The sequence below is a fragment of the Cydia pomonella genome, chromosome 19, assembly GCF_033807575.1.
Source record: "Cydia pomonella isolate Wapato2018A chromosome 19, ilCydPomo1, whole genome shotgun sequence".
Taxonomy (NCBI): Eukaryota; Metazoa; Arthropoda; class Insecta; order Lepidoptera; family Tortricidae; genus Cydia; species Cydia pomonella.
In genome coordinates this window covers 12,076,837-12,093,448 of record NC_084721.1, presented here as the reverse complement: position 1 = coordinate 12,093,448, position 16,612 = coordinate 12,076,837, and the positions used below count along the sequence as shown (strand labels likewise).

The window sequence follows — 16,612 nt, the reverse complement described above, 5'->3', positions numbered from 1 at the left end:
CACAACCCGAGCGGACGGCGTGTGGATCTACATATGTAAGTGCGATAGCCATATAGGTATTACAAATACATAAAAAATAAACACATTCCCAGCTAGTCAACCTTTCGGTATAAGATAAATTTGTATCAAATAATAGTCTGTTTTTTTTTACAATAAAATATGTTATGTAATTTTTTTATACTACATCGGTGGCAAACAAGCATACGGCCCACCTGATAGTAAGCAGTCTCGGTAGCCTATGTACACCTGCAACTCCGGAGGAGTTACATGCGCGTTGCCGACCCTAAACCCCCCCCACCCCTCGTTGAGCTCTGGCAACCTTACTCACCGGCAGGAACACAACACTATGAGTAGGGTCTAGTGTTACATACGCACTTCGATTCGCCAACGGCATATTACATTTTCTATGCAGGAAACATGAAATATACTACATATAGTGTATGTAGCAAGGTTAAGTATTTTATCATTTTTGATATACACGGTGTAACATGAGGAAACTGAAAGATTTACATAGTGTATTCCTGTTAACATTTAGAGACTAAAATGTCTTATCAGTAAACTTTTCTGGATTTCGCCTAGTTTCAGAATTAATACCAATAAAAAAAACATCTTATTGTAACTTAGTGGAAAACGCCTTTTTGATAGCGATGATGCCATATGGGGCGTAGTCTAAATATCCTTATTGATAGATGTCAAAAAGTGACAAGTAACCTTTGCAAATACTAGGTTTTACAATAAAATCGTAAATTCGTTTTCAATGCTAGTTTTACCATAGCATTAACTTTTTATGTACAAAGACATTCGACAATCTGAAAAACAAAAAAATATATTGGCGAAATTTGCTTAACCTCATATATATATTTTTTTCTTTTGGCCTCAGAAGTGCGTGGTTAAAATCTTTCGGGTTCTTCATGTTACACCGTGTATAAGGGGATAGTGGTGATATCACTAAGTTAAAAAGGATGATTGTCTCATCTAAATGCTAACATATGGTGAAAATAAATATAATTAATATACCCTTTGGACCCGGGTACGTCCTTAAACTACGTCCACAAGAGAGGTATGGGCATTGTAAATGTCATCTCGCTTTGTGTGGTAGGGTACAGCCAGTGGATGTCATTCTAGATCTAGAGCAGAGCGCAACTGGGGAAGTACCTCCACCTTACAGAAAACCGCAGCCAAATAACACTAGACCCTACTCATAGTATTGTGTTCCTGCCGGTGAGTAAGGTTACCAGAGCTCAACGAGGGGGGTGGGGGTTTAGGGTCGGCAACGCGCATGTAACTCCTCTGGAGTTGCAGGCGTACATAGGCTACGGAGACTGCTTACCATCATGCGGGCTGTATGCTTGTTTGCCACCGATGTAGTATAAAAAATAATAATATATGTGTATTAGACTGATTCTTTCAATCACGATTTCTTTAGTTTAAATGCACCGTCTACAATCTTTTTCTGCTTTGCATGAAGTTTGAGTGGTATATGTAGAATGCCTGATGGCATTATGTTCGCCCTTTATACATTAAGTTTTTCTTTTGTGCAATAAAGTTTAAATAATTGAATAGTCAAAATTACTATTAATTTATTACCTAAAATAATTATAATTCAGAAGAGGTAAGCTAAACATGCAAAAACAGTTGTTTACACTAAAGCGCCATCTCTGTCATGAACTACATACTTATCAAAATGTTGTTGAGGTAATGATATTCCCGCCTTCATTGGCAATACCAGTAAATGACGCTAGATGGCACCGAACTCAGATTGCAAAATATAAGATTTAAAAACCAAATCTTCATTATTACCTATCTAGTTATTGTTAAATTACCCAATTAATATGGTCGGTTCAAGACATTGCGGTTGTTAAATAATTATTTACTCAAACTATATTACCAAAGAAAGAAAAATATACAAATGGCGAACTTATTGTCAAAATACAGAGACATATTGTATTAAATATGCAAATAAAATAAAGAAAACAGTAACAGTTTCAAAACAACACGTGTAACTTCAGTCCTGCCGAGTCATGTCTGTCCCAGTGTCCATTCAGACGTGATTGGTGCAGGGACCATAAAAAATAGAAATATTAGGAATGTTTAGCCAACCAATCACAAATTTATCACTTCCATTTGCCAACGTCCATACCACGTTGAATACACCGGTTCTCGTCCGATCACCGAAGTTAAGCAACGTCGGGCGAGGTCAGTACTTGGATGGGTGACCGCCTGGGAACACCTCGTGTCGTTGGCTTTTTGCTATTTTAGCCCTAAAAATGTGCTTTTTTTTTTAAGTTCACCTCTGGCATGCTTAGGAGCAGATCTGCTTCAACCAAATTCAACTTTTTAAACATGAAGATGTCATGGTTGCTATACATATAAATGGCACATTTTTGACAGGCGCATACGAAAGGTTAAGAGGCAGAAAGTCTAAGATTAGTTCGTGTCTCATTGCTAATGAAGATGGGGCTGTACGGTATTGTTCATTACGCAAACCACTGTTCTAGGTATCGCCAGTCGTTATTTAATTGTTACATTGATAATAATAAATAAATATTATAGGACATTATTACACAAATGAAACGAACACATTATTAAGAAATGTAACGTTTTTTTGCGTGATTTCTGTATCATAAAAAGTTTTTCTATCAATTTAACGCAAACGAATATTCGAAAGTACATATATAGATGCGCACATATTTATGTAGTAATAGTATGTAATGACTTCATAAAACCTAATTATTTTTTGTAAGGAAAGCGAGCCACCGCTAAAAAAATTAAAAACCTTGAAGAAACTTTTTGGTCCATCTTATGTTTGGTGGTTAGTTGAACTTGCTATCGGTATCGTTCGTTTTTTAATTTATAAATTTTAGCTTTAGAAAGAAGATAAGCAATAATGGCGTATCTTTTTATTATTGACAAAAACGCTTTTGAAATATAAACTCAGGGCAAATGTTTAATATAAATTATAAATCATATATTTACATTATTTTCCTTTCATAATAGTTACTAATTATAAAAAGCATTTTTCAATAAATAGACGTGATAAGATAGTTTAGGTACCTTTTTTCTAAATTCTAAATAAAAACAAGTAATTTTCATGCTTGACTTTAACTCTCCAGGTGATAGCCCTATATACTTACTTTACTCAATGACCACAAAACATATGGTAAGTACAGCTACAGCGCCAATTCTGTAGCTGAGAAACCGGGGCACATTTTTTATATATTTTGTCCCATAAAAATTGACACTTGAGCCAACCACTTCGCGTATATATTTATGTAATTTGCACTTACTTGGCAGTTACAATGCATACAATCATGTCTCATAAGTCGTAAGGACACGGACTGGACGCCACTGATGGCAACTGTATGTAATTTTTGTTACGCTTACCACCTAACGTAGACGTCGTCCGATAGCAATAAATAATATATAACTATTCAGTGTTAGGTACCCCTTATGCGAGTTGGCGGAATATCGCTAAGTATATACGTGCATATCGTTGTCTCGCTCACACAACCGGTGCGGCCGGCGTGTGGATATGTAAGTGCGATAATCAAATAGGTATTACAAATATTTAAAAAAAAACACATTCCCTGCTAGTCAACCTTTAGATATAAGATAAACTTGTATCAATAATAAAGTCCGTGCTTCGCTTCGCTAACGCCATACATTTTCTATGCGGGAAACAAATACGCGTTCGTAATCATTCATATCGTCAATAGTAATAAAAATTATTGAAAAGTTAAGATTATTATTAATTTAATAGCTAATAAAAATAAATATAATTCAGAAGTGGACATGAAAAAACAGTTTGTTTATACTAAAGCGCCATCTCTGTCACGAACTACATACTGTACATAATTGTCAACGTATTGTTTAGGTAGTGATATTTCCGCCTTTATTGGCAGTGCCAGTAAATGCCGCTAGATGGCACTGAACTCAAATTTAATATATAAGGTTTAACCAATTTTTTTTTTACTGCCGATCTAGTAATTGTTAAATTATCCAATTAATATGGTCGGCTCAAGGCATAGCGGTTGTTAAATACTTATTGATTTAAACTACATATATTGTACAAACAGAAAAATTTAGAAATGGAGAACTTATTACCAAAAGGCATTTTTTACCAGTCAAACAGACATGGTATTTAATATGCAAATAAAAAAAAGAAAACAGTAACAGTTTAAAAACAGCACGTGTGGTTTAAAGATTTCAGTATGGAGTGCCGAGTCATGTTAATGTCTGTTCAAGTGTCCATTCAGACATGGTTGGAGCAAGGACCATTAATAATAGAAATATTAGGAATGTCTAGCCAAATAACAAATTTATCACTTCCATTTGCCAACGTCCATACCACGTTGAATACACCGGTTCTCGTCCGATCACCGAAGTTAAGCAACGTCGGGCGAGGTCAGTACTTGGATGGGTGACCGCCTGGGAACACCTCGTGTCGTTGGTTTTTAGGGTTCCGTAGCCAAATGGCAAAAAACGGAACCCTTATAGATTCGTCATGTCCGTCTGTCTGTCCGATTCTGTCACAGCCACTTTTTTCCGAAACTATAAGAGCTATACTGTTCAAACTTAGTAAGTGGATGTATTCTATGAACCGCATTAAGATGTTCACACAAAAATAGAAAAAGAACAATAAATTTTGGGGGTTCCCCATACTTAGAACTGAAACTCAAAAAATCTTTTTTCATCAAACCCATACGTGTGGGGTATCTATGGATAGGTCTTCAAAAATGATATTGAGGTTTCTAATATCATTTTTTTCTAAAATGAATAGTTTGCGCGAGAGACACTTTCAAAGTGGTAAAATGTGTGTCCCCCCCCCCGTAACTTCTAAAATAACAGAATGAAAAAACTAAAAAAAATATATGATATACATTGTCATGCAAACTTCCACCGAAAATTGGTTTGAACGAGATCTAGTAAGTAGTTTTTTTTTTAATACGTCATAATATTTAAAAAAAATATTTTTTTCATCAAACCCATACGTGTGGGGTATCCATGGATAGGTCTTCAAAAATGATATTTAGGTTTCTAATATCATTTTTTTCTAAACTGAATAGTTTGCGCGAGAGACACTTCCAAAGTGAAAAAATGTGTGTCCCCCCCCCCCCCCCACGTAACTTCTAAAATAACAGAATAAAAAATCAAAAAAAAATATATGATATACATTACCATGCAAACTTCCAGCGAAAATTGGTTTGAACGAGATCTAGTGAGTAGTTTTTTTAATACGTCGTAAAATTAAAAAAAAAATTTTTTCATCAAACCCATACCTGTGGGATAGGTCTTCAAAAATGATATGTAGGTTCCTAATATCATTTTTTTCTAAACTGAATAGTTTGCGCGAGAGACACTTCTAAAGTGGTAAAATGTGTGTCCAAAGTGGTAAAATGTTGAACAAGATTTAGCAAGTAGATGTTTTTTAATACGTCTCAAATGGTACGGAACCCTTCATGCGCGAGTCCGACTCGCACTTGGCCGCTTTTTTTACTTTTTTTGAGGCAGAAAGTCTTTAGTTCGTCCATCCGACCGTCTGTCACATACAGATCTCATGAACCGTGATAGTTAAGACAAATACTAAAAAGTACGGAACCCTCAGTGGGCCGAGTCCCAATCGCACTTGGCCGGTTTTTTTTTAATATTATTTTTTGCTTTATAAAGAAGACAAGTTCAGTAGTTTATCGTGAACATACATACAAACAGACGCGACGGGGGACTATGTTTTATAAGGTGTAGTTATTACGCGACCACTCTACGGCGATGATATATGAAACACCTTATACAGTATACAATGGACCTTAATACATTCTAATAAAGTTTATTATTATGTAATATTTAAAATAATACAAAAATGAAAATTGATTCAATGATGAATGAAATGATTCACATTAGAGGAGGCCTGTGCCCAGCAGTGGGACGTATATAGGCTGAATTATTATTATTTTATTATTAATATTTAAAATACACATGGCGGTCAAAAGGTTAACGCACAAATGCATTTCAATTGTACTATGGAGTGTCACTAAAAGCAAGTAATTGTGCCTAAATAATTACACATAGCGTTTACAAATTACTTCAGTATACATGCAATAACCTCAACACCAAACTAACATGCAAACTTAAAATGAAACAAAACTACGTAATAAATACCAATTTATTCGTTATAAACTCCTAATTTCCACAATTCAATGCAACATAGTCATTCAGCGGAGCGTACATGTAAATTTGTAAATATTTAAACACATTAATTATATAGATTATAAATACTATCCGGCATCCAGGGGATTAAGTCAGTCTGGAAAGGAAAATTTTACACGTGAATAAGTTGAACAAACAACACACTTAAAGCCTCATTTAGCAGCTTCAAGAATTCGCCGTTGTTCTACCGCCAGAGTGTAGCACTAGCACCTATCCTAAACCATAGACTAACTTAAGTATACATACTGTGACTACTACTGTGTACTTAAACAGTTTTTTTGACAAGGTTTCACAGATAATTAAATATAATATTGATGCCTTAAGGCGGTTTGTTTACTGAGGGAAATTTACCGGGAAGCGCGAAAATCTAAATTTAATTATCTGCCTCTTTATCGATCGAATATACAAGAGTGATAGACAGGTTTTGCAGTGGACCCTCAGAATGTGGTAGTGGCGCCCCCTACGCAGAGCTTCGTGTAGTATTCCCTATATTCGATACATTGCCAACTACAGAGTACAATAAATTCAGTCGATAGAGCAAATACTGCAATGTACCGAAAATCGCATGCAAGTTCTTGAACTGTCTAAATGGGGCTTTATTTAGCATTGGTGAACCTTATCTTGTTGCAATAAGGTTGACGATTGATCAATTAACGATGTTGACGATGGTATGGAGCCTAGTCTGGGTATCGAAAGATCACAGCCGCAAATAAAAAAAAGCGACAGTTACAGCGAACTACTAATGCATGGACACATTATGAGTGAATTAGAAATAGATTTTTTTTTCCTAAACATACAAACATTCAATAGAGTAGACATAGACATACATAAAAGAATAAGCATAGTGAGAATAAAGTGTCACGAAATGGCCTTAGCATGTGGCCCAAATTCACCCATAAAGTGGCCATGCAATTTTGTGACTGGGTGTACGTGATGCAATTTTTCTTACTTTCTTAATGCTTCGGAAATTTGCTTAGACGCCAATATTTACCATAACATTTGATATCTTAGGCGCATGGCACACTGCATCAGATTTACACGTCGCCCCCCTTTCTGAGCGAGACAAAGCTATCTGCGTACTGTAATAGCGACATCCCCCTGCAGTGTGGCATGCGCCATAGCTTTTTAACGGTAATCCTACAGATTTTTGCTGTTTGTTAAGGTCATACGCGTCACGTCGCTGACAAAAGTTGACTTTTCGATAAATGCTTTGATTGGTGATTTAAATAACTATTATTTAGTGCTTTGTCGCGTCGCGCCTCAGTTTAGACAAATAGACAGCGACAAAAGAATCAGTTCATTTTGCAGTTACAAAAAAAAAAAACTACTTATTATACAATACCTTATCATATCACATCACTAACGAAATTTATCTACTGATTTGATTTTCTAATCTATTTACTATAATGCAAACGAATTTGTTTTTTCTTACCTATTCGTTGTTAGGGAAAAAGTAACTCTTCTGTCTTTTCTTTACGAACGTTAAGTTAGGGTGACTTCTGCAAAAGAAAACAAGAGATCATTAGCATATTATTACGACTTAGTTTAAATCTATAAAATATACAAGATACATAGTTCCGCATAGCAATAAATACAAATAAAACTACACTAAAAGCTCTACCTAGGTCTAAGCTCTAATTTCACAGGCTAACTCTACAAATATGCTTTGCAGAACTATGCACTTACTGAGGGCAAACTTTTGGTGCCAACATCCTTCTTTTTAAATATGTGCCAAATCCCAGACAAGTTTTTGTAAAATGAATACTTCTCGTTTCTCCTTTAAAAAGCAGAAAATATGCGTAAGAATTTGGTGTTCTGTGCACTCGACAATATATTAAATCTAAATATTAACATCTAAATCTATACTTGCTTGTTTTCAAATTAAGATTGGTTAGTTTTAACCTTCTCAACGCTGTTTGCCTAACGTTGTGATTCCTATTCGATAACGACAAAAGTGGAGGCATACTCTATTAACCTATTCAGGGCCAGCGACGCAGCATATGGGTCATGCTCAAACAGTTCCGCAGGGCCAGTGACTCACATGTGAGTCATGAATAAATTCTGATTTAAACTAGAGCTCCTGATATCCGTGATACACGCCGATCCGTAGCTACGGGTTCTTAAGCCCGGCGGTACTAAGATCACGAATTTCACGAACACGGCAAGGTACGTACTTCGTACCTGCGTTCGCGTCCGGATTCACGTGACACGCCGTGACACGCCATGATACGTAGCCCGTACCTGCGTTCGTGTGCGGAGCTTCGGGCTCGGTTCCGTTGGATAGGTACTTATCGCACGTTTCGTAGGTTCGACACGCCCGGGAGAAAAATAAATAAGGACTAGGTATTATTGAATTGAGTTACCGCTTAGTATATAGAATACGGGACGTTCGTCGGACAAACATTTAAGAGTGAATTAAACTTAAATTGTATTTTTTGCATCGATTTGAATATAATGGTTATATTTAAATAATTTATGGGGTTATTCTGTTTTTTGTATAACCAGATATTGATTTTAGTCAAAACTAGCGACCTGCTCGTTGCATTGCACTAATATAAATATAAGGTGTAAAACTCCCTAGTAAGTATCATTATAATAATGAACTTAAGCAACGCTGTGCTACTGGTTGTCATTATTAAAGCAAGAGAAGACATTTTTTTCTGTTAAGGTGGTTCGATTTTCATACAAAAAACAATCGCTATTTATTAATTAATTACACAATATTATTGCATAAATAGTTGCGCATCTACTTTCGAATATTCATTTGCGCTAAATTAATAGAAAAACTTTGTTTCATACAGAAATCATGCAATAATCAACGTTATATTTTTATAAATTTTACTCATGTGTGTGTGACAAATGTCGTGTACAAATACATTGCGGCGTTGCCACCCCGCCTCGGACGGCCATCGGCGCGACGTTGCGATGTTTGACGCGTTTTTAGCTGACTCTGTCGACACTGACACTCAGTGTGACCAGGCGTACGATAATTGTCGTACATGTACGATAATTTGGGCCCCGGTATGACGTAATGTTCCAAAGAGCATTATCGTACACTAAAGTACTATAATTTCAGCCCTTGGATGATGCCACCTTAAAAGTCTAGTAATTTGAAGCAAAATATGACACTTTCTCTCAGAAATAGGCTAAAATTAGTATCTTTTGGGTGTTCGGCTCCTTGGTGTAAGTTTAAAGTTTAAAATGTCACAATTTCCTATATACCGTTTGAGTCTATCCCAAAAATACACAAACATAAACAGATTTTTTGCGCAATTTACGAAAATTGTCTTTTTTTATTATTAATTGGAAATTTAAGCTTATTTTGCTAGACATTTTTAGGGGCTGCCTTTTTGATTGGCGTACGATATTTTTTTTCAACGGTACAATAATATTGACACTCAAGTACGATAATTCTCTTCCGCTCACCTGGCATCACTGCTGAAACTTGACAGGACCTGGGGGCCTACCGCGAAAACCTAAATTCGCAAGTTGCGGGGATCTTTCTCTTTTACTCTCACTAAGACGTAATTAGAGTGACAGAGAAAAATGCCCGAAATTGACGAATTTCGATTTTCCCGGTAGCCGCCCTGGTGCTTCAGGTACTTGATAGAAAACAACGCTGCCGCATGTTCTGAATTGTGATTTTATGTGTTTTTGGATTGAAAATGAAAGCAACGTCTAAATCAAGTTACAAAAATCATCGATATTCTGGTCCGCGAAAAACCAGGAAAAGTGTAACTGTAATTTGGAGTCTACAAAAATGACCAATTCATAGAAAATATGACCTAGAAACTAGTTCACTTTTATAAAACTCAATTTTGCCCGAGATTGTACTTAGGCGAATACCTAAGGGAGCTAAGTGTATTGATCTTGAATAATTAGTTGGCTAATACATATATGACTCCAACATGATATGGACATTTACATCATAACTATTATACCTAGTTGGTTACTAAGTTCTGTTACTCGATTTCTTTATTTCTTCCTAGCGTTGTTCCAGCATATTGCCACGGCTCAATGGAGCTTGGGGTCCGCTTTGACAACTAATCCCAAGATTTGGCGTAGGCACTAGTTTTTACGAAAGCCACTGCCATCTGACCTTCCAACCCAGAGGGTAAAACTAAGCCTTGTTGGGATTAGTCCAGTTTCCTCACGATGTTTTCCTTCACCGAAAAGCAACTGGTAAATATCAAATGATATCTGTTCTGAAGTTCTGGTACTCGATTTGCAACCTCTTTATTTCCGTTAAAACAAATGCTACCGAAAAAATTAAAAATGACATAATGTGGTGGATTTGTGAGCTATAATTATATACCACACAAAACGCTTATCTCGTCGTATCTATAATGAATTGGGGCCTAAAAGAGAATCGTATTCCAATTTTTTGAAACGCTTGTATTACTTTCTGTATTAACTAAAAGTTGCCTTAAAATTCAGCTTTTATACTAAAAACGGCTTTAAATATGTTAAATTAACAAAATATATTTTGACAGATGCTTTCGCGCCCAAAACGCTCTTTGAAAATTGTGTGACGTCACAGTTTATGGTTTGACACATAACTACATACACACGTAGAAGATACGAACTGTCAACTGATATTTGTCATTTGTTGTTAATCGCCTAACTGTCAACAGTGTCAATCCGAGAGTTGTGACGTCACCAGAATCTTCAATGACGTTTCGAGTTTGGTCACGTGACGTGTGCCAAAAGATATTTTAAATTCAATATTTACAAAAATATGGTCATTACAGGTCTCCTAAAAGTAGTTTAACATGTTCTTATAATCCAAAAGAATTTTTTGGGATACAATTATGCCCTAAGATTTGTAGATGGAAACGACCCTATTGCGTTGCACAAATGTGGGCACCCGCCAAACATGATTTTGAGTGTGTCATACTCAGGGCTAACACAGATTCATTTCTGTGAAAAAGGTGTGAAAACCGGAAACTGGAAACCGTTCTCGAACCAATAGTGAAGCCCTTAAGCCACACCCTATTTCAAAACCAGCCATGGATCTTTGAACAGGACTCAGCTCCTGCACATAAGGCAAAAACAACTCAAGCCTGGTTTCGAAGGAACAAAATTGACTTTATTGCCCATGAAGACTGGCCGTCCTCCAGCCCGGACCTTAAGCCCCTGGATTATGCCATATAGCAGGTTATTGAGGAGAAAGCCTGTGCTAAACCCCACACAAATCTTAACTCCCTCAAGCGGGCCATAGTTAAGACAGTGACGGAATTAGACATGACAATCGTGCGTGCCGCTATTGATGACTGGCCTCGTCGTTTGAGGGCCTGTGTCAAAGCCAGAGGAGGCGATTTTGAATGATATTGTCATATGTAATTCCTGATTTTGTGTACTTCATTTTAATATATACTTTATTAAACTTTCGTTGGTATATTTTATGTAGATAAAGATTATTGCAGTAACAGAATTTAATAACCAACTAGGTAGAAAACAATGCAATACATAAACACATAAATTGGATATGATGTGATCCGTTGAATGAAATTGACAATAAATAAAATAAATAAATAATTTTCTATCTCTAGGCATTGTGTGAAACTTCTAGTTGTGTCAAAATATCGGGAAATCAATAATATAAACAAACATGGTAAATATCTCATTTCTTTTTATAATGGTTATAAATAGAAGGCCATGCAATTTTGTAACTCACTGCAATTTAATTAAATGTATCGTAAAAAAAATGTTTTAATTCTACTGTAAAATAGTACCTACTTTTTTAAAGGCTGGGCAGTAAGGGATTGCTTTAATTTTAGAACAAAAGAGCGTTTTTTTTTTGAAAAAAATTCCGGAAATTCTGACTTACAAATTTGGACTTTCTTAGGTTCATTCTACTTAGAATCTTCTCCACCCTAGCATTAAAAAAAGATATCCTAAAATATCCATACCATTACGTCACATTTTAGTGTGAAAGAAATTTCAATGTAAAACTAAAATTTCAATACAAATTTTCGGGTTTTTTTAGCACGAGGACTGATTATGCTAGTGATTCTGAGTTGGAAGAACCCAAAAATATCATGATGTGTGAGAATCAGATTTTTAATATTTTTATGGAAAACGCTCATATTTCTCATAAAATAATTTATTAATAATAGGTACTTGATAATACTGATAACAAAAAAAATTAATGAGTCTCGAACCCACATCCTCTTGCATGTATTTCCACGTACATACCGCAACGCTATTGAAGCCTACTCACGCTGTGCCAAATTGTCTACTACAAGGATCCCAGTAAGACTGTTTGAATGTGTGAGTGATACTTAGAAATAGAGTCAAGAAACATTCTGTCGACATTAAGGGGTAGTTTTTGTACAATGAAGTGTTCAATGTTTGTTGTAATAGTTCAATATTTATTTAAAGGGTGCGCTAAACATAATTTACAGTATAGAAATACCAAGACTACTCCACAAAAAAATTAAAACTCAAAATTTGCAATTGTGTCGCCATCTAGTGAGGTTTAAGCTTTGGGTAACCTAGTCGAACCACCTTAAGTATTAATGAAATGAATGAAACATACTTGTAAAAGCTTGCTACTATCAAAGAATATAACGTAGCTTAAATATAAACAAGGCATTCAAATTAATAATACAGGTAAACAAATTCAACAAAAACACATGTACGGAGCCACGGAAAAAAAGTACGCAGCTGCAGTTCTTATCAGTTTCGGACTTTCGGCACATTAAAAAGTACTGTTTATTTCTAGATTGAAGGTAATAATGACATATTATTGTTAGTGTTTTATTGTATGACTAACAAGCTAAGCCAACATACCGGGGTTTTTTTTTGTAGATAAGAAGTGCTGTTGCACGTGCAGATAAAGATAATAAGATTTGCGAGCGACTTTAAAATGAAACAAACAATATGCATAAGTAGCTGTGAGCTTTACATTTTGTTCGTGAAGTTGAAAGAAATGACCGCGATGTTTTGTTTTACAAATTCGTGGTATTTTTTATTTAATCTGGAGGGGGCAGTTTAGAATTTTGAACTCACATTCATTGTCATTAGTTACTCCTGACATCACAGTTGGTCTCCTGACACACAGTGTTGTTGTATTATTTTAGCAACCCGCTTATTAAAGTAGCTATTCATTGTAACTATTGTTTGGTTCTTTTCATTTATTACTCATTAATATTTAAAAGGCCTTACTATTGGAAATAAATTTAATTCAAAAGTAATGAAACGGAATAAGAGCTATGAATAAAAAACTCACGATACATTTTTATTCGTAGCTCTTAGAGACCGCATCGTATCTTCACTCAACGTCGCGGGCGGACCGAACCGGCGTGTTCTTAAGATACGTGAAGCCGTGATCACGCCTACACGGATTTACACGGATTCACGTACCCTAATTTCACGTAACCGAATGTCACGTGCGGAACGGACCAGAAAACCGTTGCCGTGAAACACGAAACCGGGCGCACGGCTACGGGTTCACGAATCACGGACACGACCGCGAGCCCTAATTTAAACATAAACCAAACGTAATTTGACGTAATAAAGTACGTATCCACTAAGTTAACAACCATTTCTATAAGGTATATTACGATAAAAAAAATGCGTTTTTAGGGTTCCGTTGTCAACTAGGAACCCTTATAGTTTCGCCATGTCCGTCTGTCTGTCTGTCTGTCTGTCCGAGGCTTTGCTCCGTGGTCGTTAGTGCTAGAAAGCTGAAAATTGGCATGGATATATAAATCAATAACGCCGAGAAAGTCGTACAATAAAATCTAAAAATTTAATTTTTTTTAGGGTACCTCCCCTACACGTAAAGTGGGGGTGAATTTTTTTTAGCTACTACCCTACTGTGGGATATCGTTGGAAAGGTCTCTCAAAACTAATATGGGTCTTCAACAAACATTTTTTGATAAAGTGAATATATTCGGAGATAAACGCTCCGAAAGAAAAAAAAATGTATCCCCCTCTAACTTTTGAACCATAGGTTATTGTCGTCAAGTACACAGAAAATCCGTCTATATTGTGGTTATCTATCAGTAAGAGCATAGTCCCCAAAACTCAAAATTGTTAATGTAACCTCCCGCATCAGTAGTTTGACTACATTCCCAAGCACATTATATTTGGCCACGTCCATGCCGTATTGTACAATGTTGTTGGCGCAGTATGAAGACATAGGCGCCACACAAGTGTTGTATACTAGTAATGCGAACATCCATTTCTGCGTCTGGTTGCTTCCTAGGCTTCTGTTTGACAGCGGCCGTTCTTTCTGTTTGACAGGCGTGAGCTGCGGCAGGGTTGACTCTGAGCTAGTCGGGCGTAAGCTAGGTGGGAAATGATTGGGGTTAGTATTGGGAAAGTACATGGGAAAGGGTTGAATGAATGATACTTACTTGGCGCCGAAGTATGAGGGCGGTGTTGTGTCCAGCACACTGGTTGGCTGTAAGAATATAAAATGTAATAAGATTTTGAATTTTTTTTACTTACAAGATTTTGTCGTTAACTGTACTTTTTTAGCCAGTCATCTGCTACTCATCAAGATCTTAATTATTTAATGTGAAAAACTGGGTTTTATAAACTTCTTATGGGTATAAATTTCATCTTAATCAGACATCAGGTTCTGAGAAAATGTTGTTTGCAAAGTAGGTCAAAACTTCAAACCTACTTGAATAGGGACACAAACTAACAAACATTAAATATTAAAAAATAAATAATCAGAAAGCGTGTGGTGTGGTCACTAACTATAATTTCCAAATACAATTAGTTTCTACAGTGGTTTCCAATCTTCAAACATAGGACAGATGCCCGAGCAGATACAGTGAGTAAAGTACCTCCACTGTCTTCTCTTGTTCCCTAGACTTGACTGTATAAATCTACTTTTACTAACCGTATTCTCCTTCTCCTCGCTATCGGACGCATTGGTCGACGACAGCTTCTTGTTCTTGCACAGCGCCGGCTGGCACCGGCAGCCGCCCCCGCAGCCGTTGCCGGCCTTCACGCAGCCGCACATCTTGGTGGAGCAGCTGCCGCGGCAGGTGCACTGCGTGGTGCCGCCGCTGTCACGTTTGACGGCGCGCGTGGGTTCACGTTCTCGGAGACGTTCGTTGGAATTGTTGGCGTTCTCGGCGGTGAAGTTGTTTGTGAGGCGGGAGCGCTGCGCCTGTGTGCGAATTAGTTGTAGGGATCAGAATCGTAATTTACGAGAAACAGAACTAAAAGATTTAACTTTTAGATTTACCTATTCACTTTATGGCTCTACAAATAAGATCATGGCAGATGTTTTTGCGGCCGTCGTTTTGTAACATATTGTTGCAGGTGACTGTCCCTGTAGGGGGAAGGTGGGGAGGATTCGTACACCGGGAGGCTTCGTACAGTGGTCATATCTCGACTATTAAACGCTGATACGCTCATATTTATTTTAATGTGAATCCAATCAGAAATACGCTGTTATTATAGACAAATAAATGGAGGATGAAGTAACATGAGTGTCATTTTAAAATAGTTGTTAGTTTTTATTTTACAAAATTCAGGACTAAAAGCGTACGAAGCCTTCCCACCTTCCCCTATTCGTTTTAAAGCCCCCGACTGGCCGTACGCGGCGCGGCCGAGCCGGGCGGCGCGGGCGGTGGTTGGCGCGGCACGATCACAATGTATACAATTGAATGGATGTGTTTTGAACGACAGCGCGGCGCGTGCGCCCAGTCCACGGCCTTAAAACAGCCTGGCCCTACAATCGGAATCGTCATCGTTCTACCCATCCTCTTCCTCCTCGGAAAATTCTGCGTATTCAGTCTTATCTCCCTTCTCTTTCTAAGTCTAGCCGTTTGATCGTACTTGTATACGCTCCTAAAGCGGCGTGGCCCTTCAATAGGGATCGCCTTCATTCTGTCCTCTTCCTCCTCGGAAAGCTCTACGTATTTAATCTTGTCTCCCTTCTCTCTCTCTATCTCTAGCCGTCTGATCGTACCTGTATACGCTTGTAAAGCAGCGTGACCCTCCAATCGGGATCGTCATCATTCTACCCGTCCTCTTCCTCCTCGAAAAACTGCGTATTCAGTCTTGTCTCCCTTCTTTCTCTAACTCTAGCCGTTTGATCGTACCTGTATACGCTTGTAAAGCGGCGTGGCCCTCCAATCGGGATCGTTGTCATCATTCTCCCTGTCCTCTTCTTCCTCGTCGGAAAGCTCTACGTATTCAGTCTTCTTATCTCCCTTCTCTTTCTTGCTCTTCTTCTGTTTCTTGGCGTTGCCGTTCGTGGACGCTGTGCGGAGTTGTTCAAGTTCGTCTGCCAGTTTTTTCTGAAATTTTATCAAGTGGTTAGTTTATGGACATTTTATGTGCGTTTGTTTTTTGATTCCTTTACAAAAACTTAATAGCTTAGAAAGTTTGCAGAAGAAAATACTGTATTTCCATAGTTTTATTGCGATTTCTAAAC

The 16,612-nt window shown here is 37.2% G+C and overlaps 1 protein-coding gene, 1 long non-coding RNA gene and 2 other non-coding genes across 4 annotated transcripts in view; 2 read left to right on the top strand and 2 right to left on the bottom strand.

Annotated features, from left to right (window-relative positions):
* Positions 1 to 2,126: 2,126 nt before the first annotated feature.
* Positions 2,127 to 2,245, top strand: LOC133528711 (5S ribosomal RNA). Its single transcript, XR_009801041.1, has one exon. It is a non-coding gene; the product is annotated as a 5S ribosomal RNA (ribosomal RNA).
* A 2,089-nt stretch (positions 2,246 to 4,334) lies between these two features.
* LOC133528714 (5S ribosomal RNA) lies at positions 4,335 to 4,453 on the top strand. The gene has a single exon (XR_009801044.1). It is a non-coding gene; the product is annotated as a 5S ribosomal RNA (ribosomal RNA).
* Positions 4,454 to 6,146: 1,693 nt separating this feature from the next.
* LOC133528567 (chromosome-associated kinesin KIF4) overlaps positions 6,147 to 16,612 on the bottom strand; it is a 30,990-nt gene continuing 20,524 nt past the window's right edge. Inside the window, exons 16-20 of the mRNA XM_061865998.1 lie at positions 16,278 to 16,475; positions 15,065 to 15,337; positions 14,571 to 14,617; positions 7,637 to 7,703; positions 6,147 to 6,301 (exon numbers count right to left, since the gene is read on the bottom strand). Of these exons, the coding sequence (XP_061721982.1) occupies positions 7,637 to 7,703; positions 14,571 to 14,617; positions 15,065 to 15,337; positions 16,278 to 16,475 (585 nt within the window). The 3' untranslated portion in view covers positions 6,147 to 6,301. The remainder of the gene's footprint in view (positions 6,302 to 7,636; positions 7,704 to 14,570; positions 14,618 to 15,064; positions 15,338 to 16,277; positions 16,476 to 16,612) is intronic.
* On the bottom strand, positions 8,175 to 14,249 carry LOC133528568 (uncharacterized). The gene is made up of 2 exons (XR_009801020.1): positions 13,705 to 14,249; positions 8,175 to 8,275 (listed from the first exon to the last, which is right to left on the bottom strand). It is a non-coding gene; the product is annotated as an uncharacterized LOC133528568 (long non-coding RNA).